The sequence below is a fragment of the Dermacentor albipictus genome, chromosome 7 (assembly GCF_038994185.2).
Source record: "Dermacentor albipictus isolate Rhodes 1998 colony chromosome 7, USDA_Dalb.pri_finalv2, whole genome shotgun sequence".
Classification (NCBI taxonomy): Eukaryota; Metazoa; Arthropoda; class Arachnida; order Ixodida; family Ixodidae; genus Dermacentor; species Dermacentor albipictus.
In genome coordinates this window covers 28,337,095-28,364,983 of record NC_091827.1, presented here as the reverse complement: position 1 = coordinate 28,364,983, position 27,889 = coordinate 28,337,095, and the positions used below count along the sequence as shown (strand labels likewise).

The following is a 27,889-nucleotide window of genomic DNA, read 5'->3' as shown; positions in this document are numbered from 1 at the left end:
GAGGCTTCATCGAGGCATGTACCTGGATTGTATTGCAAGTCCTTTTAGTACCATATCATGCAAAGAAAGAGCTTTTAGTCTTCTTCATGCTGTTCATAAACAAACATGTTGCTGCTAGGGTTCACAGACAAAAGACAACAGCTGTTTCCTTTCCTTCACGTTTATTCCAGCTTTTAGTGCACCTTCACACGACTACAGTAACATGGATCCAAAAATATGGTGCTGCGCACTTGCTCCCCACGTCATTCGGGTACAATCTTCCAACGCTCAACACATGCCAGGTCCAGAAATAATTAAAGAAAAAAAAGGAAGCGAATCACGGCAGACTATGCACAGGAGAATTTTGATGCAATAGGCAGCACAGAGTTCCTAGTGGCAGGGCATAGCTATCAGCAGAGTTGTTGCATATACAAGTACGTAAACTGCAACTTTCTGGGAACTTATTGGTGCTAACTGCACTGTTGAGCATGACCCGAGCGACGAGAGCATCTTTACTTTTCCGATAATAGCAGCAGAAACGGTTTGCAGTCTAACATTCGGACCTGCAAACTATTAGCCTCGTGCAAACGAAAGCTTCTTTTAGTTGGTCACAAGTTGACATTTATCAATTCTACCAGACATCTCGCCAAAATAAAAGTCATGGACGAGCTGCAGTATGCAACATCCCTGCATTAACTACCATGGTGCTTTTCGCCGAGACAGAGCTAAAGCATGCAAACAGCCTGTTACACCCCACAGCTGGCACAGCCTAGCAAACTAGCATGGTGGGAGAGAAGCAGAGAGACGCGTCACCTAACACAGGGCACACTGCACTGTTTTCAATGGTGAAGCTGAAATTTCTTTGGGCCTTGTCACAGGTGAAGCTGTGGTTTATTCTGAGAAAAAGAAAAAAATATATTCTGGAACCTTACCATTGCCAAACCTAGCATCATACGAAAGCTGCCACCAAATATCACTTTAATCTAAACATGGAAGTCCAAGCAAGCAATGGTTACATGCCAGAAAGGTCTTCATACATGTCTCCATTTTCATCACAACACTTATTTGTATATTGCACTTTATACATCAAAGTAAAGTGGGACTCAAGTAACACTGCGGTCTTGCAGGCACTAAACGCCACAGGAAATGCGTGTGTGTCGACAAACAACACATACAACAGAGCCAAACAGCTTTCACCAAATTATTGAACTTCTCCAGACTGATCCCAAGCAATGCAAAGCATGTTTCAGCAGTACAGTCTTGGACATTACTTCCTTGAGCCACTTTGTCTTGTACATCACACACCTGTTGAAATTGAGGTTTCTCTGAGAAAACTGTGCCACCGTCTCTACATGTTGGACACCACTGCTTGTGAAAGAGAGCATCATCCTCAGTGAATGAGAATCACCGAGAATGTCGTTCCCATCGCCATGCATGTTCAAAAAACATATTTCTGTGGAATCCTTTTGCAGCCACAAAAAAGATTAATCTCAAAGAAGTTAACATACGACGACAAGAGTGCTAGTTAAAAATTTGTACACAGCTTTTCTTTCTTTCAAGTTCAACATTACGCTACGGGAACAGGTGGCTCAACACAGCGAAATGCATAAAAATACTTCACCACGCCCCCCAAATTATATTCACAGCTCAACGTTTAACTGTATGAACAATTAGACAAGTCAACAAAACACCCGGCAAGTGACCACACTGTGTGACACATAAGTGACCACCTTCGGTGCTTGTTCCACAAGCACGACAAAAATTCAGTTCTTTCTTCAGAAAGACAGCGCCCACAATAAGGTCTCTTGAGCATGCGAAAAATTTTGTACAAGTTCAAACATCATACACTTTCGAAATGTCACATTCAATTTCGCAGAAAAACTACATCGGCACAAATATTAAGTAGCTATAGATGTTGTCAAGGTTCTGGCACTCCTGTACAGAAGCACAATCAAACAGCACAAACATTACCAGACAATGAATATGGAGCCATTCTTTTTTTTTTCAAAGTTTAATGAAACCTGTGATCATCTTAATCATTTATATTACTTAATAAATATGCCAACATGCCACACAGGCACAATAGATGACATGAACTGCTAAATTTGAAGTTTAAAGGCATTCGTGCAATGCCACAGGGACATGCATAATGTCATTAAGATGTAATGCCCTTTGTAGCATATTGCATTCTCACAGAAGAATCAATTACCAAATATACACAGTCACTCTCAGCATTAGCAGCTATAGCTGTACATTAAAAACGTGTTTCTGAAGTAATCTGAAATACAACTCGACACAAAACATGCCTGTTTAATTTTCAGTAGTATTTCTTGAACTTTCGCCTGATAAATAATTTTTTAATAATATTGTGATTCGCAAACTTGTTGAATTTACTACAGCTAGTGTCAAGATGTTTGTCATGGAAAATATTCATATAGGTATCACACCTTATGTAATGACATTAACCTTGATCGTGTGACACAAGGATTATAAATATGTCATAAATGTGCTGTTAACTGCAAATTCCTTACATCTAGCTGGTTGCAAACATGTTACTTCTTTCTAGATGTTTCAGTGGTTTTGCTCTGCACACAGACAAACATGTAGCAGTAGTTTTAACATGTAGCAATTCCTGTATGAGTTGCAACACATGGCCTACCAACTTGTGCACATAAGTGGCTACCAAACCTCATATTTAGCTATAAACGAAACCCCACTATGAAAGTTCATTGCTTTATGTTTTGCTGGCTGGTTAGTGTTAAAATTGGCCTTGTCCAAAGAACAAGGCCATTAATTAGCTCACGCAAAGGACAAATTTTCCTCCACTAGCGCATTAATCATGCTAAAGGATTTCCATTTGCTTGCAGAAAAGATGCATTCCTTATACTCCTAAAATGATATGTTTATAAGCTAGACTGCGAATATGCAAAAGTACGACAGCGTGAACAAAAGTGAAACAACTCTAACATCACGGAAGTACCTGCCTTTTGCACGGGGTGACTGACTGGGTGACTGAACGGGGTGACTGATTGAAAGAATCTGTGTAACGTCACTTGTTGCAAAACCTTTCAAACTGAATCCAAACTACTGTGCCAAATCATGAACTGTAGCACTGAAAACGTGGAGCACTAAGCGTTAATTTCACAGCAACTTCTAAGTTCAACTCAACCACAACTTGGGCCGATAGTCTCGCGACTATTTACTCCACACAACATACCATGCCACTATTTCCTTTTTGTTCAAAGTTCGCATATAATCCTATTTCTGTGGTACATATTAAAAAGAGTTGATAAGAGTTCATGGCTGTCAATACCGAATATTCAATACACAGCTATCAAGCCATTAATCACTGTATGAAGCCACAATAGTTTCAGTGCGGCAAGTAAAATGCAGACTTCCAACTTTTGTTTTTTACGTTGGCTATATTCCACTTTTACCACTCAATGCACTGACAGATGTTGGCATTAGTATGAGAAGGGTGTCACTCGAGACCAACGACAAAATGCAAAAAGGAAAGCAATAGGAACAGATTGTTGCTTCATTTCGGTCTAGATGACTTTCAACAAATGTAGGTGATGAAAGTCTAAAAAATTTCAAATATAGCCTTACCATCACTCGCATTTGCCAGCGAGAGGAAAGTTGCAGTGGCGCACATTTTGTGCAGCCTCAAATGAAACGTTAAGCAAGAAAGTGCAAATTAGCCACTAGCTTATTGTGTGTTCCTAAAGATGCTTGCAGATCGTGACACCCACAAGCATTTAGTAGTACCGCTATGACAGGCTGTAGTGTTTCACGTTAATTCTACCTGCAACTTGCAATGCCGTCTGTGAAGGCTAACAGTGTCACATCGTAGTGGAGATTTACCAGCGTAGATGAATGATGGAATACTGACGTAAGGAGGCGAGCTTGAGGCAACGTCCTTGTGGTGGTGCATTTAACCAAAGTGCAAGAAATTTATGTTGCAATAACCACTTGTCTTTAACTCGCCCACTACGCTGTCAGCAGCGGCATAATTATGTGATGGCTATTTTCATGATTTTTCTTCTAGGAAGAAAACTGTGCACGTAAGTACATTGTAGTTTGTTATGGCTCGTCTCACATTCTCACTACCAATGAAGTTCTTGAACGCATTTTTCAATATACACTTGCGCCTACATGTCCATCCCGGTAATAAGAAACCTGTGATATATAGCCAGTGGCAGGGAAAAGGTGCTAATAATTACGACTTGCAATGGCAGTACCGTGGGATAAAAATGCAAAACCAGCAGCATACCACAGGATATGCTTCAGTGGTTTATAACAAATATAACAGTAAAATGTAACCTTGCAGACACAAAAGAGTGTGCTAACATTGAAATAACTTTCTACTGTCTACTGGTTACTGACTCTTTAATGTGCATGACATGAAATGCCAGTGTCGGTGATCTTTTGTAAAAGATACACAGTGCCCGATTCGGCTTAATGAAATTGGCCAGAATGCTGTCCACACCACTAGCCTTTGCCGTTTTTTTATCTTCCTAGAAATAGACTTGATGTAGGCAAGTAGCTTGTGCATGCAACTACCCTTCCCAAGCTTTGCCGTTTCCTGAAAAATGGCAAAGGCTGCCATTATACATGCAATCGTACGAGTAAGTTCTACGAAAGCAGCAAATGGCTGCAGTTCAAAGAGCACTGCCACCTTTAAATGGAACTTTCAAGACGAAGCTTCCTCTGTTGCTCTTCAGGATAAACTGCATTCTAAAAAAAAAAACATGTCCACGAGATAGAAGCACATGCACATTCTTAAATGAACGTTTCCGAGTTGTTTAACCCGCTACAGCGCGACTCAATGCCATGAAGTGAAATGGGCACAGTAATGTGTAAAGCAGCAACCATGCAGAAAGTAGATCCTTCATATTTTGAGCTTGAAGTCACGGAGCATCGGCGTGTTCACCTCTAATGCCAGATGATAACCACGCTGATATGCAGATAGTCTGTGCATCAGTCAGTAACCTTACAGAACCCATACTGATCAGGCTTACAGTGTGGTCACAGCGAGGCATAGAACGAACATGTGCAGATGCCAAATGATAGTGTATCGAAAATATGTTGGAAACACATTTCTTTTGACTGCCACTATTTAACAGGCACCAAGGCAATGATGCATAGGTGAAAAAATAAAAGACGATATCAAATTCCTACAAGTACAATCAAGCACGAATGCCAGTCGCTGACGAATGAAAGCTAGTAAATAATGTTACATCATCCTGCACACATATACAACATTTGCTACATTTCTTTTTGACAATGCTTGGCCAGATTTTTTCTTTGTGCCCACATTTTTTATGCTGTTATTCACCATTTAGTACTGTTATTCTGCCAAACAGAGTGTCCTATGTCACAACCTAAATATATTCAGGTCCAATAAACCTCCCTTAAATGCTTTCCATTGCATGTGAGTCTAGCCTGTTGCCTTCTTGGCAACGCGTCATCTCTTCATCTGGTAACAAACAATAAATGCTAACGAATTCTTCATTACCTTAATGTTTTCCTGGTTAACACATGCCAAAGTGTTTATGGAATCTCCATCAAGAGTTATAGAAATGCTGAGTCGAAATTCAATTTCCTAGTTTTCATGGGATTGTATAGTATACAGAAAAGGTCAATGTAATGTGTGGACTGTTTAAGGGATACCGCAGTTTGCGCATTTCAATTCACACAGTACACATTTTCGAGAATGGCGAACAAAATTTGTGTGTTGCAATACGTTGCAATCGCTATGTATTGTACACCCACAAAATTTTTATTTACAATCAAACCCTTGACGCTCCACAAAATTATCTAGCAGATTTCATATTGCCTTTAAACTTATGCTGTTATACATAAACAGCAAGAACGACATTGACCAGAAAATTGTTATGTATCCATACAGCTTCCAAAACACCCGCCACAATATTCACACCCCTTCAAGGTTATGTGCGTATGAAACTGTTTTGACTTCAAAAAAGAAAAAAGAAAAAAAGGCCCTGCATCTGTGCTGCAAATACATGTGAACTTTCATAGAGCATCTTGATAAAAAATATAAATTATGGGGCTTTACGTGCCAAAACCACTTTCTGATTATGAGGCACGCTGTAGTGGGGGACTCCGGAAATTTAGACCACCTGGGGTTCTTTCACGTGAACCTAAATCTAAGTACACAGGTGTTTTCGCATTTCGCCCCCATCGAAATGCGGCCACCGTGGCCGATAGAGCATCTTGATACCCTAAAGGCCATTCATCTGATGACTGCAAGCTAACTGCTACAGAATGTCACACACTTGTAACAATGCCTTAGTCACCACCATGACTACATGCTATCCTGACTACTGAAATGTTGCCGCACAAGACTTTGGTCATACAGCCATGACTATCTGGAAGGATAAAAATGAACCACTTCTCTTGTGATAGCTAAGGATAATTTTATTATAAAGCCACACATATCCTTTGAGATGAAAACAAACCGCGAGGAAAAGGTCGCAGCAGGATTCCCTTCAGCCCTCTTTGAACACAAAGCTATAGTCCTACAAGTCATAGTGCTATGCCAAGTTGCATGCAAGTTGGGCACTTATTTTCGCTTTTTTAGGGACATCATAAACTCAAATGCTTCGAAATTCAAGTAGATAATCTACATTTCTTGACAAATCTTGCAGTTTGTTGCCTTATCACTAAGGCGAGATACCAAATGCCAAGCTCTGACAATTCAGCGCCTGGCACTCAAGTCACCAAAAAAGTACAGTTGAACCTCGATATAATTGAACTTCAATATAACGAAATACTCCATATAAAAAGTATAACTTTTCAGAAACTCTTGTGCATAGAACACCATGTATTTAGAACCTCAATATAATGTAGTGCGTTTCAATACAACGCAATTTCGCTTCCTTGGCAAAGGAATGCAAGGAATGCCGAGACAATAAGTGGACACTCTCGTAGACTTATATGGTGAAATGATTGAATTACATGCGGCTGCTTGCAAACGCACCTCTCAAATCATGCACGGTGTGACAAGAGCAACTGCCGAAGTAAATCCGCATCATGTTTCATATGAAGTTCAAATGCAATAAGATCCTATGGCGCCCCCCACAATTTATGCTTTAGGTGCGAGTGAAAGTGTGCGAGGGTGAGAAAAAAAGACTGTGGCTTCACGAGTGCCGCCTTCTCGCGCAAGCAAAGGGAAAGAGGGGTAGGGGAGCGAGCTCGCAGTAATGCGACCAAGCGCATGCGAGTGACATGGGGGGGGAGTTAAGTTGCCAGGCAATTGGGCCGTGGCTGTAAACGTGGCTGAGCGCACGCTCAGCTGTGCATCCTGCTTCCGAAGCACTATGCCACGTGTGTGCAGAGTGGGCGTGCCGAGATGGCGCGGCATCATGTAAGCTGTCTTCCTGCACCTTCAGTATTGGAGGTTGCGTAATCTCGAGTTTTCGTGACTCGCTGGAGCGAGAGGCAGATCAAGCATTCGCTACCCGCTGTCAGCAAGTTTCTGTGATTCGCTGGAGCGAGAGGCAGATGAAGCATTCGCTACCCTATGTCAGCACTTTTCATGATGGCATCGTCCCAGCAAGGGTGATGCGATCAGCCGTGGGGGCGCAATGCAAGCGAAAACATGGCTGGCTTCGCTTAATACGCACCGCCGATGTGAAGATATCATCGACTTGGCATGAAACCGTATAATTCGTCACCGACTCCCAAATTCATCAAAATTAATTTGCTTCTTATTCAGATTTGCTTTTTTCGATTGCCCGATAATCGGGAAAATTCTGCTGCCCCTTTTCGTCTAAGAAATATCGAACGACGACTGTACTTATTTGCATAAAAGGTCGAATTTCAATACAACGAAATTTTGATATCACGAAGCAAATTGCCGATTTTACCTACTTCATTATATCGAGGTTTTACTGTATAACACCACGCCAAAAATAGAGTTCCCTGCCAAAATGATCACTCTCTGCTTCTAAAAAAGGATAGCACATTTCATTATATAAGCCCAATGCCAGCTGCTTATGTGAGCAATCTTCTATAACTTTAAGGAAGAGATCCTTAAATTAGTGAAGACAGTTAAGTCACCTACACACATTGGGAAAGTTACAACTTTGAGAACTGCAGGAGCCTCGGTGCCACCTCAACCCCTCCCTTCAGTCTCGCAGTGACAGAAGGCAGGGGCAAAAGAAATTGCAGAAACCGTACAAGTGAGGAAAAAAAAAAGAACTACAAAAGTGGACCAATTATCAGGGATAACAGCCCTACCTAGACATCCTTTAAGGCAGAAATTAAGTCTGACGTGTTTGAGCGAGCGACAAAAGTACAAAGCACTCGAAGGACCATAAAGGAGGAAGGTCAGCATTCGTGCCGCCTCATCCCCTGTGCTTGTTTTCTCGTGCATTGCCTTCTACAGCCGTGTGTCAAAAGCTTACGGACTGTAAAACTCGAGAAAACGTGGGAATTTCGGAGCAGTTTAGGACCACATCCAGTAATATGGCAGGACAACATGCTGTTCGCATATACAAGCCTGATTACATTCCAGGTTGTGCTGCCCAGGCTGTGGAAGCATTCAGCGATTTCTTGAATTCCATGTTCCATAAACCTTTGACGCTGACTGTACATACAAACTTCTCCCACTACGTGAACATCACACGGCTGCCAGTAGGAATGCTCCAAAGCGTATTCCTGAACATCTTCAGCCCTGCCTGAAAAGAAACGGCTCACATTGCTGAGATATTTTGCATACGTGCCGCAGCCAAGTCTTGTTAATCACTCGCGTATTATTTTCTGAGCTAGCTTTTACAGTCGACATTTAACAATGGCCATTTCATGCACATTAGCATCACTGCCAATAACTATGACATCTGTGTGTAATACCACTATTGATTTCCAACAAGTACAGGAAAACATAGTGGTTATGCAAAGGCTACAACCCTGTAACACAGGTGGCCAATGAACAGCACTGCGACTCATAAACAACACACTGTAACGTTTAACAAACAGTATGATCCACTCTTAGAAGAAACACCAAATTAGTGTAAAAGCTAACATAACTGTATCATCGGTCAAAGTCATATCAACAGGAAAGAGTGGTTGATGTGATGTGTCAGGTAGAACTAAAATGGTAAAAAATTTATTGCAGAGGCCTCTGTTCAAAACTATGTCCAAAAATACTAACTTGGAGTAAACCATTGCACTGCACTGAACATATATATACATATGTGCAGTGGGCTTAGGTATATTTCAATATTTTTAGAGTAGTTCATGCAAATTAAGGATGCCTAGATCTTTGTCATGACAAGCCTTGTCAACCTTGCATCAGGATCGAACTGACACAAGCTGCTAAGCCAATCTGTGCACACTGCGTGGAATTTAGCTGCTACAACAACGAAAGACCGCATGCGAGCTTCGGCTTCCTGCTGGTCTCCGCAGGCAGACATAGCAGCCAGCAAAGCTGTGATTCAGAGGGAAAAAAAAAAGACTCACAGGAATTTGAACAAAAAGAAAAGAAGCTGAACAAAGAAAATTAATGACCAGGACCTCAAACACTCGAGGTACTTCTTCGAAATGGCCAGCATGTGACATGACTAACAAGCACAGCTACAGCAAAGGAGACTAGGTCGAACGTGACTTTTTGATCGGTGAAGTAAGCATCTTGTCTTCTCTTTTACGCCGCTGGACATCAAGAAAAACCTTTGGAAAAACATTAAAGGCTACTGAAAAAAAATCACACGAACTAAATCACAAACACAGATGCAAACAGCAGATAAAGAAAAAGAGATAAAACTCTCAATCTTGGTACAACAAAACCAGCATCACGAACACTGAAATATGGAAACCAGTTATGACGAAGTTGTACATGCAGACTGAATTTGTGCTCGCAGGGTACTGATATGAATGTCTGAAATACCACGTCAGTGTTGCGTTATTAGATGAATTGGAGGCACAGCAAGGTTTCTTCCAAGGCCAACACACCGTAAGTGTGGTCATCCCTCCCGTAAAATTAAATATTTATTCGCTCCCCAGGCATATTCTGGCGCACCCCAATTTTGGAACTTCCCACCGTCAAAAACACTATTCACATGACGTTGCTGCAACATTAAAAAACTTGCTGAAGGTAACAGTAGCTCAAGGAGCATGGCCTCAGAGATTGCCAGCACAGCCCCGGATCCCTATGTCGCACCGGAAAATTTTCTCAGGCAGGATCCTATATTCAGGATTCCACCTACATCCCGCAGGAAGTGTCCTATTTCCAGCTGACATTTCGTCGCCATCTAATCCATCGCTCAGCACAGTACACGCACTGAAAGATTTATTTCAGAAAAGTTGTCACTTTAAGTTACAGTTAACATTTACCTTTGGTACGTCTAAGTGAGAATGACTGGGTATGCTTTTTCTTTTTCTCCCCCCCACTTTGCACATTACAGAAGGAATCTTTTGCACACTTCCCTGCAATAATAAGTGTGTGGCGCACACAAAATAAAAATTAACAAGAAAATAACAAAAGAATGCTAAAGTACATTTACAAACATTGTCAGTCCCAATATTCTTTTTTTTTTTTTGCAAGTGCACCAAAATATTGAATGTCCCTTCGCCACCTAACGAAGTGTTAGGTTACCCCGACTACCTTTTTAGAAAGTAACACACACTCACCAACACAGAATGAAATGTCAAGTCAAAAACATATGTAGCCATAGCAGCCTGCCCTCCTTTTATTATCCAGCTTTGTATTCTATTCCCTCACCTTTATGTTCTTTGCTCGCAACATCCACTGACAGGCACTTCACACGATACTACAAACATATTGACGATTCCTTACGCTCAAGTGAGCCGCTGTGAAAAATGAGGTCGAGGCTTCGACGGAAACTCGTCTGGACAGGGATGCTTACAACGCAATCACATATGCGCCGAGCATAGTCAAAACTCGCAGGCTAGTATAGTAAAAAAGACTAAAAAACGCAAAAAACTGGAAAGTTCAAAAGAAGAAAAACAAGAAAGCGGGGATTTTAGACTGTCAACGATGTTCTGATATTATGGCATTCACGTCTGCCGCATCTCTGAAAGCAGGCCAAAGCTCATAAAAAAAATAATAATAATGCCAAGTGGCACCTTCAGTACCCATTTTCAAGATCACTAGGCAAGCTACATTACTGGAACTAGATGCCACACGAGTACATTAGAACGCCAATAGTGTGGCCAAACCAAAGGACACTGTTTCTCATCATAAGAAACAATAATTTATCACACTGCCTGCTCTAAGGATCATTGCGTATACTGCATAACCAATAACTTGAATGTGGTATCCCTGTGCAATTATTATTCAGACAAGTTGTGTCATTATTCGTGCAGGCAATTAAAACTACAGTTCATATCTTTTGTGAACAAGGAGATCTGTGTTAGGCAGCCAACGTCAATGTACGTGTTTTTCAGTCTCTGCTGGCGAGAGTATGTTTCTTTCAACCGTGTTCTTCCCTTGCCAATTCGTTTTCCGTAACAGCCTTGGCTACAAACTGCCCCTGGGACATCAAACTTGTCCCCAACGTGTCCTCCACAAAATGCTTTTGCACTGAACAGAAAATTTTTGCATCATGCATTCAGTTACATCAAGCTCACAACATACAGGACATTCCAGAGGGCACATGTGACGGAGTTACCAGGGGTAACGAGGCAGAAGCAGTGAACAAGGAGGCAGTAAAGGCTTTGCATTTACTGTGACAATCTCCGAGATCTGTGCATCTTTGCAAGTACAACACCGTCCATACATTGTTCTTTTTTTTTTTTAACGGCAACTAAACGTCAACACGTGTTGCTGTCATACTGCTGTATATTTTTTTTATCTGGGCAACATTCATAAGTTGACAGCATGACAAGGAGAGTTTCGGCACCTGCCGGCCGATTACAGGAAAAGTTACGTGGGCATGTTGGCCGGATCACTATCGCCAAAGTCCGAAAAAAGCAGCTCCAAGGCGGCTTGCACGTCGCCTCCGGTGGCTACCAGGGCCTGCAGGCAAGTCGCGTCGTTGGCGATGCCCATGTCCCGCAGCTGCTGGAGCTGGCTCTGCGATGAAGGCGTGACAGATGCGATGCATAAAACTCAGAAAGGCCAAGGTTATCATTGTTTCTATTTGATGTATAGTTTTTCTTTTTCAATACGTCTAACTGCACGGTTATTTTCTGTTAAAATCTTCTGCTATTTTCATTCGTATTAGCGCATTCGCTGCCCTTTTATCGCTAAAGTGCTTCATGTTTTTTTTTGGTACACGCTGACAGGGTCTCGCCTACGGCTCTTGAAACACGCGCCCTTCTACTGTGTGTTTTGCCCATTTTCAATGAAATGTCTCATGCAATCATTTGAAAATAAAGACTTGAAAATCAGCACTACGCTGACTTTGGTACCACAACATGCTGATTTACACATGACAAGCTTAAAGCTCCGACTGCCAAGTTGTTCTGTAAAAAGTGCACAAAATCTACAAATTTTTTTTTATATTCCCACAAAATTATAGTGCATTATGCCCGTGTTAGAAAACTGCATTAAATGCGCAATTTATCTCTTATATTCGCCCAAAATGTCAATGAAGGATGCCTACCCAGAAAAAGCTTTCCCTGAGTATAAGTGTCAGGTTCGATGGTGATTATATGAACAGATGATAACGAAAGGAATCGAAGGCATTGAAGCAGCTATACTGGAGTGCCGATGTTCAAATGCACAATGTGAACTGGTTTGGTGAGCAAGGCTCATCTTCAATTCCAGTTGCCCAGTGTGCCCCCCCCGCCCTGGCTACGTACCTGCACTTGGTCAAATCCAGAAAGTAGACAAGCTTGGTCAAGATGAACTTTGCAGTCTTTAAAGCGAAATAAACCTTTTGCAGTATGCCCACAGGTACTACTGGGGTATGCAAATGCCAAAAAACAACCTCACACCGTGCAGCACTGGCCTCCAGATCAATAGATCATGGGCCGAATAGCAAGTTTTAGTTTTACCTTCGCTCTTTAACACAACTAAAATGTTATTTGTCTATTATACAGCTCTCCCGAATTTTTTTGTAAAGTTTACGACCTTTGTGTTCAACTTGACAAAAAATTAATTTGGTAGCGAAGACGTTTGCTCATCAATCTTTGAACATTACGTTGGAAGTCTTTCGATGGTGAAAGTATGCAAGAGGGATATCTGACAATTGGAGCTAGTTCATTCACACGGGTTGTGCAGGCAGGCGAAATAAGCATCCGCTGGAAAATTCGTGGCGAACTGAAAGCAATACGCTGCTTGTCAGACTTTGCAGAGTCTGCCACTGCTTGCAAGTTAAGGGCAAGCTTTAGAAAAGTGTATGCTATCTCTATCTCTGTCTCTCCCATGCACTGCTGAATTGCCATACTTCTAGCTCCCATAGACGGTAACACCAGGTTTCCCTTTAGTAACTTATGAGAAACCCTACAGATGCAGAATCTTACATTAATGCCTTCAGCACTGTCCATCTAAACAGAAACCACCTACATACCTGATATGTGGCGGCAGGATCTGTCACTTCAGCTGCAGGAGCGCCCGCAGGTGATGGTGACTGGGCAGAGAAGACGGCATCATATGCATCAAATTCCAACCTTTCAATGTTAGGTACGGGACTGGTAGGGGTTCAACTAATTGCTGAATCATTTGATTGATTGAGTTACAGATGGATAGCCAGATAGATAGACAAAGATATATAGCCAGATAGATAGACAGAAAGATATATAGCCAGATAGATACATAGATAGAAAGATATATAGCCAGCCAGACGGACGGACGGATGGACGGACAGACAGACAGACAGACAGACAGACAGACAGACAGACAGACAGACAGACAGACAGACAGACAGACAGACAGACAGACAGCACATTCGATTTCTACTTTGTCTAGGGGCTTTGATGTAATTTCTCTGTTAGTTTTCTACTTTGGACACATAGCAAGCAGGCACACATTTCATTCAAGGGCATGTGAGAAATGGACAAACACTGCTAAACGAATTAGCAGTGTGTTTGGGCACTTTTTTCTCCATATTGTTTAATGTGGCCCACTGGATAAGTCTATCAATTTCCTCAATCCCATCAGGGCTGTATTAACGGAAGTCAACTGTACATTGGCTATAACACTGAGTAGCCACAGTACCATGAACTTTTGTGTGTTCTATGGTAAAATAAACCACTTACTCTACAATGTTCCCATGCCCTGTTATTGCTTATAATAATAAAATCTGGCTGTAACTGGGTGTCCACGCCAAAAGACACCCAGTTGCAAATAGCTTTCACTTATGTATCAAATAATGTAAATATGATCTCCGTATTAAAAATGCACTTTAACTTGAAGCCTATGCTTGGCTCCATCGAGGTACTGCCTGATGTGAGCATACCCAGAGAAAGTCAATGGGTATCTTGGGCTCATTCACGCCAGGCATCCTCATGACCAAGTCAAGCATGGGCTTGAAGTTAAGGTGCATTTCCGATTACAGGGGGTAAGCCTCTTCTTTCTTTTTTTACCATACCAACTCTACGAAAATATTATACTTCAGTTTGCCTAAAAAAAGTATCTGATGTTCAATTCGATTTGGGAATTTCACTATTAGAATACAGTCGAACCCACTTATAATAATATTCAAGTGCCATGAAAATTCTGTTGTTATAACTGATAATTGTTGCATGGGCTGCATGAAAAAAACGTTTTTTTCTTAATGGGGCACAGCAGAGCTGTTGCGAGAAAATTATAATGGCGGGGAGCCCCAGTGCCCCTACCCATCACCACCTTCCTGCATTCAGCTGCTGATTGTCTTGACTCGTTTAACTGTAACTCTGGCTCCTGTGTGCCCCGATCGCATGTAACAAGCCACGGCTGTCAGCGGTCAAGAATGGCACTGCTATAACAACTGCAGAGAGGGGTCACGGGCAGCAAGCGACACGCGAGTTGCGCCGAGGCATCACTTTGGTGCCCCTAAAAGGGGCCATTTAAAGCAATATGAGAAAGTTGCCACGGCAGCCTGTTGGCTTGAGAAATCCAGAAGAAATGCTGGGGCGAGACCGCCACAAGCATCTCGCCACCCACGTTCTTCACACTGGCTTGCACGAGAAAACCCTATGTCTGCTGACCTTGCTTGCTTTATGCAAAGCTAGCCGACATCCTTCTCAAAGGCATCCAGGTGCTTCATGGGCTCTAGCAAAAGGTCTCTCGCGAAAATGAAGCCCTGGAGGGACTGAATCACCTGCAAGGCCTCCTGCGAGGGCAGCGTTGAGGCAGCCTGCCTTAATGCGCCATTATTTCCGTCGTCGCCGTCACTCTCCGATGCAAGCAGGTTGGCGACAATCGCCTCATCGGTTAGAAGCACTTCGTTTCGAAATCTATAGCACTGCGCTTTTTTTCACCAGCTATGTCGAGCATTGCCGATGATCAGCGGGCGGATCGGCCATCTTCTGCTTCGGCAGCAAGTCAAACGAAGCTGAGAAACCACACGGCCAGGAACGACTTCGTTGTAACCAACAAAGACAAGCATGAGCAACCTAATCCATTGGCAGAACTGCAGAGAACAAGGGACCAGTGAACACTCTGGGAGCAGCGCGAGCAGCACAGTGCAGTTGGTGCAGTCCATTCGTGTTCCGGAGGGTGGCGCAGCATAGAGCTATGGGCGCAGCCCTTTTGTGTTCAGAGGGGTGGAAGGGTGATAGGAGAGAGGCGCATGGGAGGCTGGCGATGCGAAGGCTGGGAAATCGGAACGCCGCAGTTGTTCAGGCAGCAGGCGATCATGCAGCGGCTCGAATTTCTCTTTTCTTTCCGAGGATTTTACATTTCATTACCTTTCAGCACGATTACCCAGCAGCCAAACTTCATTGTTGTAACTGATAATGCGGCATGGGGGCATTGTAGTAAGCGGGTTATTTCACCACAGAAAACTTATAAAGGTTGACGGTGCAGCAGCTTCCGATTATTATAACCAATATACTGTTCAAACCAATATCGTCACGAGTGTGTTAGACTGTATTGCTATTCCATGACGTCAAGTTTTGCACACAAGTTACAGGAGACAAAAATATTTGGTGAGACAGATGCAAGCACAGACACAAGTGCTTGTGTGTGCTTATTTGTGAGCTAAACATGCCGTTGTGAAATGCCGACATCAAACTCGACCTGCTCTCTACCCTGCTCACCAGCTTGCTCCCACTACCCTGCTCAAAAGGTCACTAGTTATTACAGAATGCAGGCCCCAGTTTCCAAATCCTTCCAGTAGACAAGACTGACCAAAGGAGCCAGTCAACTTGAATCTTTCTTAGGAGTGACTCACAGGTGGTGCAACTGCAGCCGCGTTTGTTGGAGGAGCCAGGGACCCCAAAGCCGTCTGCACCGCGCTGTTGAGCATCTCCGATGTTATCGGGTTCCTCGGCGTCGAAGGTGGCGCGTGCAGCCGAGGCGAGGGAGGAATCAGGGGGCTACCTGAGGCTGCTGGCGGGGAGGACGATCCAGAGTTCCCTGGATTGGCTGCGGCAGCGGCTAGTGCTGCGGCCAGCTGTGCGGGCGTGATCCGGTTGGGCGAGAACAAGCCACTTCCGGCTCCTGCTGGCTGTAGAAGTGAAAAGAACGCACCAGCCAGCCGCAAGTTACCCTCTTCAGGTGCTCCGACCACAACTGTACATGCCAAGATAGAACAACAAAAGCACTATCAAAATAATTAAAAAGCAAAATAATTATATCACACCTGACTGGACCGTGCTGCAAGTTTGAGTGTCACCTGAAATGTTTCAGTAAAGCGACTTCGAAGTAGACGGCCGAGTGCGTGTTCTTGGGTGTTGGTATGTCGTGTAGCGAATTCACTTTTTTCATTGTTTTTCGCAATGTTTTACATCAGGCATGATTTTCAACCTGCTATGTGCTTTGCGAGTATGCTAGACAAGAAATAGCGGATGCTCTCATATTTGACAATCCTGTAAAACAGTTCTCGCACGAAGGCCACATTGTGGGGGCATGAGAGCGCTCGCTCAAGAATTGAAAATTCTTAATCTATACTTAAGTTGCACACTTTTCACGAATCTGATATGCAAGAAATGTGGTGAAACTGAACATTCAATGGACAGAATTAATCGGCATCTCAGTGCTTTGTGAACCTTGCCCGTGAGAAATTGTGCTTGAAAGCAGTGATAAAATATAACAGCACAGGGCCAGTACAATGTAACGATCCTACTCCAATTCTTTTCCTTTTTGCAACTTCTCCAATGGTACGAAATGTACTAAGCCTAAGTAATCTACGTGACTGGCGGTCGTGAGTAGTGACTGGTGAAAGTACAAAGCTATCCAGTGAAAATAATCGCTACGTTATATCTGCCCAGAGATCCTTGAGGTTCTTTAAAGGGCCCGTCACCAGGTTTGGCCATTTGAAACAGACAATTGCAGCGTATACACCGCACACTGACGATCGTGTCTGCAAAGTATTACAGCCCTGCACGCCCGCACGAACAGCTGAGATTTCAAACCAAACACTGTGTGCCCTCCCTCTCGATGAAGCTGTGCTGTCAGCCAGAGAGTCAAGCTCACATGCGCACAAATGGTGTGACATAAAATCAGCTGCTAGCTACATCACTTACCATGACATGCGAGTTTGGTTAATCATTCAATGTGGAAGGTGTAATGTAAATGTGTTGTGCAGGAGAAAAGGAAGAGAGAAAAAAAAAGAGATGGGGCTCGACGCATGAACGCGACGTGGTCCTTCGGTTATGCGATGCGAAAATTCTGAGAGGAAACACCGCCTGCGCATGCTACTCGAGGAAAACGGAGAGCGCATCTCCACCGGCAGAAACACTCGCCTCTGGGCGGCACAGTAATGGAGCAGTTGATTTCGCCTATCTTCTCCGATAAGTAACCGATTTGAAAAATTATATCAGTAAACTTCATCAGGTGTTTTCCCGACACGTAGTGGTTTGATAATTTGCAGAAGTGATCACTGGTGCATGATCTACGCACCACACTTGTCTGTTTCCAATGCCTAAATCTGGTAAGGGGCCTTTTAAACCACAGAGAAACCGCAAAGAAGAAAAAAGTAACAGATGACAATTGGGGATGCGAATGGGCCTTACTCTTGCAGTGATAGCAGAGTTTTTCAGATGTTCCAGTGCGACACAAAGTTCAATTTAGTTTTGGGAGATCTCATAAATCAGTCTAGACGATGCGAGAGCAGTAGAAATGCATGATGCAAGATCACTGCATGGTAAGCACTCCACAATCCAACATCACTACTTGGTTTATTGTACAAACACAAATCGATCAATGTAGTAAGATGTTGGATATAGCACTCAAGGATCTGCAGGGCTGCTGGAAGTGTCAGCTATCCCACATCTCGAGGATGGGAACTGATATTTGGAACAAAAATCACAACCCATAAAAGCCCTGCTTGGCACATTTTAAATCTCAATTACACTTACACTATATTATGACTGTACCATTATAACTACACTATACAATCTGATATTTATCCTAATCATCGTTATTGTTTATGCTTATTACACCAGTGTTATGGCAGCTATTTCATGTTGTCCTTACTAATCTACAATTTCCATCACTTGTGTAGTTCTGAATCGACAGCATGGTATCATTAAGGTACTGCTGACATTGTCCTAGGATTGGCAAGGCTCAAGCAGTCGTTGTGACCGTCTTTCTCATTTTTTTGCTGACCTCACTTTCTTTTGTAACAAAAGCGACATAAACTGACTTATTGATTGAACTGATTGCAAATGTAAAAACATTGTTTTTAATGTCCACCGCACCAGTTCAAGCTGCCCCTCCAGGTCTTCGTCATCGCTGAGGGCCTCGAGGGAGTAGGACACCTCGGGCGGCGGCGAAGTGGAACGCCCAGCCGCGGCACCTTCCTCATGAAATGACACGGCGATTTGCACTGCAGCCTCCACCAGAGCAGGATGACTTTCTGCCATTCTGTGCACAGAAAGTTCAAGTCATCATGTGTAACATGAAAACACAGCGCGTAAGAATTACGCGAAATCTCTCAGTGATGGCTGCTTGTGTTAATGCAGTAGCATTTCATACTCTACAAGGACAAAGACTTTCTGCCATTCCGTGCACTGTGAACTCCACCCGATGTATTATGTGTAAAACGAAAATACAGTGCACAAAAGTATAGGCCATCGGAGACGGCCGTTTATGTTAATGCAACAGAACTTCAAAAATGAGGAAAAGGTTCACAATAGTGAGGCTTATATTTGAGTACATAGCGTCTTTCTTTTATACCGCCTTGAGACATTTTTCACGGTACTTCCACAATGGATAGAAGAGTCCTAAATGTGGCAAATTATGAGATGTGGCCAATTATGAAATGGGGGCAGATACCCAGACTGATTCAAGAAAATGGACAAACATACGCAAGCAGGTGTCACATTTAGAAACTTACTTTCGAAGGAAGTTTGGGTTCGCCAGCAGGGTCATAAGCTCTGGATCTTGAAGGATGCCTGTGGTTGGTGAAAGAAGCTCAAGTGAGGGAAGTGTGGGCTATCCACATGGATGCACAGTCCTAAAACCCCAATGCTTCAATGACATTTATCAATGCACGAGTTATTAGTCACGAAAGCAAAAATGAGATCTGTTCAGACAAACATCAAGGTCAGCTTTGAACTAGATTCCCAGCTATTCGCAATGCGCACTGAACAATTACTGATGCATCCCTGATCAACCATGAAGGCTACTTAAACTTCATACAAACAAATTTCAGCTCGTTCCCTCCCACGGTGTCGGTCACACGTGCTTTACACTTCATGACTTGGCATGGTATATGCTTCTTTTGTTTTATATACTAATATAATTTTATCTGCTGTCCTGTTAATTTAAGAACATTCAAAGAAATCTAGAAGTTTTCACGGGAAACATGAAAAGCACCTTATCTGCTTCTCACCCGGCACAGTTTTCAATGACAAAGGCTCAATCTTTTTTTTAATCATTTTTCATCAAAATTCTAATCTGCTATGTACTAAACTTTTTTAATACATTGCCTATGCAAAATTGTACGTGCATATGGTGCTTTCTGCTGGAATTTCATTCCACTCGTATACTTGGGCTTTATTCAGGATGGATGTCTGGATGGTAATCCTTTCAGCTGACAACTGCATTTTCGAGCTGCAAAAACATTACCACGTGTACCAACACCTGCATGGTCTGCCTAAGGCATTGTATGTCCAGTGTCCTTGCATTTCGAGTTGTTAACTTGGTATCGCGCCATGATGTGCTGGCCTCCTAAATTGCTAAGATTGCAGAGTGACTGTTTTGAAAGGGCGTTGGTCCTGGGCTTGATACCCAAACTCGGACAAATGCTTCTTCAACTGCGAAGCTTTCCTTCAGAAAAGCCTGTGCGAGTTTCCCTTTGCCAGAACATAGTGTTCAAGCAGTGGCCCATTTGCCTAATGTAAGTGTAGACACATTTAAAAAAAAATAAAAAATAACGACTATTGAAACGAGTATTTCAAAGAGTAATGAGATAAAATCATGTTGCCTTTTAATGCGACCCGTTTCAAATGCCTGCACAGAGCAGAAAGGCATCAGTTGTGAAAAAAGGAGATTACGTGTAGGTTTGTGTAACGGCTGGCCCTATTTTTGCAAGCTTTTGCCGAAGTGCGGCCTTGCACGGGATTGGCCCATCTGGTCTAATTTTTTTTTCCCAACTGCGAATATGAAATCCAGTGTAATTCTCTGTGGTCGCACACCGCCACAAGAGTGAACGCAATCCTATTAATAAGGAATTTATCCATCTGTTCATTCATGCATGCTGCATACTTGGCCACTTGCTTTTGCTATCGAAGCCACTGCTGCTTACGTCCGGTTCACCAGCACATTCGCCAGCTCTCGCCAAGTAGCGCTCTCACTATTTAGTAGTAGCGCTGTGCAAAAGTGCGCTACACACGGCATCAGCGCACCAAGCGCAAGTTCTCCTCAGTTAGAATTTGTTTTTTTCTCCAAATTTTGGGTGTGGCCCTTACATGTGTGTGTGGTCCTTACTCAAGTCTATACCATGATATTCACATCGCCAAAACTTGATGCAGTGGTTTTGTGGTACGAGACACCACTGACATGTACACACGCACTAGGACTGGGCTGCTGAAAGCATAGTCCAATCAGCACTCACCAGGAATAGGAGGGGCGCTGGTTTCCCTGCATTTACAAGAGAAGTGTGCAATTGGAAGTGCCAATTTGGCAGCTTTTAGCGGTCACTAGCAGTGGCCTTCAACCACTGCACCAGGCTGACTGGCGCACTGTGGAGTTTGCAATACCATGTGACAGCCACCTCCGGTTTCAGCGACGTGACTAGCCTTCCTTTTCATGTCCAAAACAATGCCACACCTGGCGCACATATTGAATGTGTTGCACAAATGGTGCTCTAGCCAATTACTTATGGCGCACTCAAGGACTTGAGGCTTTATACACAATAATTTTCAAGTCAACAGCTACCTAAAAAGCAAAAAATAAAGCTTAACACATAATCCCCCTGGCAGTACTCCCTTAACCTGTCTGCCTACTGTCTTGCATTTTCGACATGAAAGACAAAAACCTCCTTACCGACGGCCACTGGATCATCAGCCAGGGCGGGATTCGCAGCCATCACGTTTTCCAGAACGTTTGGATCCTTCAGGCTTTGCAGCTGAGGATGGAGACGTAAACGGGTGACAACCCTGCAGTGCTTTTCGACAGCAAATATAAAGGGCAACAGGGTGCCATTACAAAAATGACAAGTAATACAACAGTCGGAGACACCTCATAGTCGAACCCAGGATATATCCCATGACACTACTATCAGTGGCAAATCTAGGGTTTAGCAGACGCTCCTATGACAGAAGTGCTGAACCTGCTTTTCGTTCATCCTCAGCAGTGCCATCAATTTCTAAAGTGGAAATTTTGAGGAATCACTGAAGCAGGGCAGTAAAAACTCACCACTGTTCGAAAAGCTGGATTGACCAAGGCAGTGCCAAATGCTATCATGGGGATGTCCTGCATGTCCAGCGTGCAGGTTGGCTTCTCTGCAATTCACAAGAGAGACAGGAGAAGGATCACTTGTGTACCAATACGAACGAGACATCACAAAAGATTTCCTTGTGAAAGTTGACACAAGTCACTTTCCTGAAAGCTTGCTGTGTTCCCAGTTAAGGGAAGCTTGACCGCTTGACCAAGACCCTTAACACTTAAAGGGGCCCCGAAACACTTCTATAAGTAGTTGTAGAATGACCTCACTATTAAGGGATGTCGTGTCATGAACCTCATGCTGCAAGATATTTTTCTATCTTCTAACTATAAGTTGACCAATGCCCGGCTTTCTCTCTCTTCATCTCAGTTAGTGCACTGGAAGCTACACAGCTTTAAGAGTCTTTCAGAGATTGCAGACATGTACATGTTTCATTTATTTAACTAAGATTCATGATTCTGTATTAATGAGAATGCTCTCGAGATCATGAAATCAGCCAATCATGTTGATGGGTTCAGCTGCTCAAAATGACTCCATATGACGCCATTGCAGAAATGAGAGCAGCAATTTTTTTGCTGTTTTTGGCAACAGACTGTAAATCACCTGCTGCACGCAGTGCAGTGATATTTGGTTCACATGTTCACAGCAGCCTCTACAACATATTGGCAATGTTTTCTTACTATGTTCAAGAAGTGCTTCAGGGTGTCTTTATTGTTTATGGGTTTACTAACCCTTAACAGGAAGCACATATTTTCATGAATTTCTGGCGCAACTGCAAGATGGACCAACACTCCTAAAATATGCTCCACAGACTTGTGCATTTAGCTGATCACAACAGCTGTGACAAGTTGAACACTATAGCACAGCCACTCACTGCAAGTACTATTGAAACTGTTTAGTGCTTGATGTGCACAATACATGGTGAGAAAATGCAAACAAATTGTTTGTACATGAAACATTTTAAGGAGTAGTGACATGACATGTTGAACTGTGGTTCCGTAGCAAAATAAAAAAAAATTAAACTTTGACCTCCATTAGCTCATCAAATGATCGACCTCTTACAGTGAAATTACTGAAAATAGAGTTTTGAAAGAGTACTTTAAGAGTCAGAATTTATTTAGTGCTTCTATTTGGTGTCCCATTTAACTTACACCTAAATATAAGCACACAAGCATTCCGAAACTCGATCCACACTGAAATGTGGCCCCAGTGGCCAGGAATCAAGCCTGTGATCTTGTGTTTAGCATTAGAACATTAGAACACCATTGCAACAGGTGCCCAGTTATTTGTTTTAGGCATTAAAGGGCTTTCCCAATTTCATTTGTTGCCTCCCTATCTAAATTGTCCACCTACATCTCTTTTCTAACCTACATTGATACCTCTATCCCTTAAAATTGTGTACCTCCTGTGCAGCTCTACAAACAGTCCACCGAAAAAGTTTAAAAGGCTGCAAGAACTGAAAGCTGAAAGCCTTTACAGTCTCAGAATGCAGCCTGGTATTCAGATTCCAAACCTGAATTCCCACATGCCAAAAGCGTAGTGTTATACGATTTTACTAGCTATGGTCCCAAAGTGCTTAGAAACTTCGTTTCCTCAGATCCAAAGATCCACAAGCTTTTGCAGTTGATTGTACATCTGGCATCTACAAAGGTTCCCCAAATCACTTATTTATCCACCTGTACCTGTTCTCTAACCTACATTGCCACCTGCACCTCTTCTCATAAATTATGCAGATTCAGTGCGACTCTACATCTGGTAGCTCCAGGGGGTCACCGAGTCACACAAATTGCTTATTAGCCAACAAGAACAAAAGCAGCTGCTTTGCATACAGCCTACACAAAGCAGCACAACACAGCAAAGCAAAAAAAAAAAAGAATGTAAGAGTACGAAGACATTATGCATACAATAGGGCAAGGACATTTGTTCAGGCCGTCCCCCCACCCCCACTTGGAAAGAAGGAAACCATACCAAGCTCATGATGAGGGTAGGCAAACACCGTCATGCCACTCTTGATCCCACTGGCTTCCAGGGTGTCATCCTGCTTCAGTATTTTGCCCAGGAAAACTAACTCTGAAAGTAATGCCCAATACAAAAAAAAAGCAACAAACGGGTTTTAAGAGGCAGCTCTACATCATGGAAAACATATGAACACACAGACTGTCCTGATGTCTGCAGCCCCAAATTAAACTTTGTTTCTTGCACTTACCACTTTAAGGCACTATGCACACAACTGTGTACACCAAGAAAGTCCGTCAACAGCAAAAGCATCGTTGAAAGTGATGATATTTAAAATGCGTCCCATGCATCTTCAAACTGTTCTGATTGGAATTGTGCAACAAGTTTGACTAATGGGCTCAGAATGTTTTCACAAAACACATGGGAATGTAGATTGTTGTGTGTACTTATTTGCTTGGTGTGAGTATGTCGTTGTATATAGTGCATTCACTCCTCTCATGATTGACATTGACAAACACGAGTGCCTACATTCGTCAACCTTCTGTGCATGTTGTGCTATATCACACACACAAAAAAGGAGGAAGATAGCTGTTTTAAAGCTAGTTTACAAAAGGGCAAGAGAATACTTTCATGCCTGACGTATTCCGATATTCCATTTCACAAATGAGTAAAACAGTCCTTGAGTTGTAGGCACACATCATGGGTTTACGAACGGGTAAGCACAGTCAATCACGACAACACAGTGTACATGCGCTTCTGAGAGTAAGTCTGCCGGTGAGGGCTGCACCACCTGTCGCATCAAAAGCGCAATTATGGGGCGGACAGGGAATAGGCACCTTGTAAGACAGCGCAGTGTGTAGCTTTGAAACTGGTTAAGGCACAGCATGGCATTGGCATGTTCAATAACAGAATGAATCTCTTGGAAGCATTTAAAGTGACGCTTATGCTTTCCGGTCTGCGTCGTGGGCCTTTAGTCGGCAGTCCTCAAATCAGTGGCGAATGCATTTTCGGTGCTCGTACGTTGACATTCCTAATGGCATAGCTGGACGTTTGCGTCATTCTTTTGACTGCCCGTAAAGGCTTGGTTAACGTGTCCTTGTGTCACCATGTTAGGGCGAGACTACTGTTTAGTAAATCAAGATTAACATAAAATACATGTCTTCTCTAAACTGTTGCTCCGGGTGATCTGATGCCTCGCTTGATTCCCCTGCCGATGCTTCATGGGCTTCATTGCCTCAGGTTGGCGGCCAGGACAGACTCGTGTTACTTGAGCCTAGGGTGCAGTTATGTGCCTAGAAAGTGCTGTTCACATGCAGGGGAAGTGCCTGGCTAACTGGACCAATACACAATGATTTACAAGTCGAGACTAGTTAATTCCATTCATATTTTTTGATTACCTTTGGTAAGCGTGATGCCTGTCACTGACTTACAATAGCGCTGCAATGCATAATAATAATGCACCAGAAGACTCCCACGAGGCATCCCATATTACAGAGATCCATACTTATGTATACCTTAACAGGTCCCTAAATCTTGCTTTTTCATTTCCCTTCCTTCAAAGTGTGGCCGCAGTAGCAGTGATGCGGCAAAGTGCATTGACATTTCAGCTGCCCGACTATAACGGGCACACTTCATCATTACCTCTGTACATCAGCCTGATAAGTGGTATAATCACTTTGTGCACGCTAAAGTAAGCGACAATTGAGGGCTCACAAGAGCGTCGAAGCAGTGCCACGAAAGAGTGAGCTACTCGAATGGTGAGCCAAGTCGTGCTCGTAGACTCTATTGAATTACTATGTCAAAGCAAAACTTCATACACAGCGCAACGCATCTGCAGAAACACTTCATGCATTTTTTCATCACTTCAAATGTTACTACTGCAGCACACACACAAGAAAGACATATTCTTTCACGCTGAGAATGTGTCTGGCGGTGTACAACATTTGCCGTAGGTGGAAGCAAATTTTTCTACTGGCCTGAAGTCACAAAGCTAAAGCTGCACCGTTTGTGTTGCTCTAAGCAAGAGCGGGCATGCAGTTTCAATGCTAGCACAACATGGCCAGACCAGTCCCTCCATGCTAGTGTTGACTCAACTTGCTGTGCGAGGAGGTGATAGTTCTTGCTCCAATGTGCCCCTGTTGCCTATTGCATGTGGTGCATTACTTCGATTGAAAGTAACGCATCATGCCTGGTACAACTTAGCACATAAAATGTCCAGTGCATGTTGCAGGTGCATGAAATGGGTTAGCGTAGACAACCATGGTAATTAGATGCATGGCTCAGTGCATAAAATGAACCCAAACCAATCTAACCAGCACATGGTAGAACTGCATTACGAAGAACTTGGCTTAATAGTAATTTTGAGAAACGCTTTAAGGAAGACATTTGCTGAGTAAATCGAGAATGTGCACTGGCGTTAACAATTATACAAGTCACAAGACTGGCCATAGAATAAAGAATGCACATTATATATATATAGAACATGTAACACACGTAAGAAGTGTCTTCAGACGCTTGATGACAACAATATTTGCTATGGCTACTGCAATGCGTCACTAAAAGCTTACAGTATTTTAACAAACATGCATTAAATGCTTGTCCATGACAAATTAACATTGGTTATTATTAGGAGTAATTGCCACATTTTCTGTAATTTATTAAAAACATTTTCCCTCAAGAGAGAGGATGAAAATTGTACGCAAATGGAGAACAGTTGTATGAAATTACCAAGTGCTTAAAGACACGTCGTAAACTCAGCTGTATGAATTCACCGAACATATGTCACACTAACGTTATACTGCATTCACGCAAGGCAGCACACACCGACCCACTAAAATTCGACGCCTGTCAGTGATTTCCCAGCATCTGAAACAAAAAAGTTGTGCTAGCCCCGTTCCTCGATTTATCGTGCTCCGTACTGCGTTATCATGTCCTCAAGATTCCAAGTCAAGTGCTTCCCTGCCCGCTGGGAATAAAACATGACCCTAATCGGAAGCACCGTCTTATTCGTGACTCGGAACGTTCGAGGTCACTTTCACGTTTTTCAGTGACGCAATGACGAGCAGATCTGTGCTGAACTAAAACGTACAGCACAAATCCCGACGGAACCAAAAACAACTTCGCAAAAAGCATTTTCGGTGCGGCATGAAGTAGAGAGACGCAAATGCAGCGAAAGAAGCTAAATGTCATCGTCGGAGAGAGTTTTTGTCTTTCAAGTTCAAGGTGACTGGAACAAAACAGACACACACACCTCCGCATTCCTCGCGCTCTAGCGGTCGTCACAACGTTACGCTAGCATCTATCAGAGCGAGCAAAATGCCGAGAGCGCCTCTGCAGAGACCGACCTCTCTGCGCAATTTACAGGCGGATCATTACGACACCGGAGCGCAAAAATACAAAAAGGACGATCGGGAGAACAAATAGGTGTTGGAGAGAAGAGAAAGAGAAGAGAAAAAAAAAAAAGATCGACTCGCGTTGCCTAGGCACGACGGAGTCAAGCAGCGGCCTCGAAAGGTCGGCGGACTTGGGAAGGCACGAACACAACTCACCGAGATCGCCAATGTCCTTGCCGAACAACTCGGCCACTTTGGTGTGCAGCGCCGACACCTTGTCGTCGAGCTTGAGAGTCGAGAGCTTGTGTCGCTCGAACTTGCACGAATTGTCCGGCACCAGCGAGACGTAGATGCACCACTCTTCCGAAGCCATGTTTCCGACCGCGGTCGCAGATCGCGCCGCTCGTTGGAGATATAACACGGCCGGTGGTTTAACAGCGCAGACAGATGGGCTGATCACGGCGACAAGCGACGCGGCGTGACGGAAAACATGTCTTATCGGGGGAGGAAAGGCGAAATCACGCCCGAAAGTCTCTCGAAGATGAACGAGCACGCAGGAGACGAGCACGTCGAGCACGCAGGGACCAAAACACAACACACGCTCGAAGCGACGCTGGCGACGCCTTCGTTCCTTTCCCTCTACGCTTTCCCTTCCTT

At 43.3% G+C, this 27,889-nt stretch overlaps 1 protein-coding gene across 2 annotated transcripts; it reads right to left on the bottom strand.

Moving 5' to 3' along the window:
• Positions 1-144: 144 nt before the first annotated feature.
• On the bottom strand, positions 145-27,871 carry LOC135917468 (ubiquitin-like protein 7). 2 transcript variants are annotated; one of them, XR_011507361.1, is made up of 10 exons: positions 27,449-27,871; positions 23,913-24,014; positions 21,917-22,002; positions 21,545-21,626; positions 19,392-19,449; positions 18,754-18,919; positions 16,284-16,559; positions 13,479-13,538; positions 2,779-12,037; positions 145-2,748 (listed from the first exon to the last, which is right to left on the bottom strand). XR_011507361.1 is itself a non-coding variant. In XM_065451033.1 (9 exons), the coding sequence occupies exons 1-9, from the start codon at positions 27,603-27,605 to the stop codon at positions 11,888-11,890; spliced, it is 1,137 nt and encodes a 378-aa protein (XP_065307105.1). In that variant the 5' UTR covers positions 27,606-27,871; the 3' UTR covers positions 145-11,887. The 2 variants fall into 2 exon arrangements, 1 of the variants encoding a protein (XP_065307105.1); XM_065451033.1 differs by having other exon boundaries at positions 145-12,037.
• Positions 27,872-27,889: the final 18 nt, after the last annotated feature.

Bases quoted from the DNA above. Each gene is read 5' to 3' on its own strand.
- LOC135917468 (XM_065451033.1), bottom strand. From the start codon at position 27,605: ATGGCTTCGGAAGAGTGGTGCATCTACGTCTCGCTGGTGCCGGACAAT. The intron at 22,003-23,912 runs GTATGGTTTCCT...TGTGAATTGCAG, and splicing joins CTACCCTCATCATGAGCTTG to AGAAGCCAACCTGCACGCTG. The intron at 18,920-19,391 runs GTAAGTTTCTAA...TTCTGTGCACAG, and splicing joins AACCCAAACTTCCTTCGAAA to AATGGCAGAAAGTCATCCTG.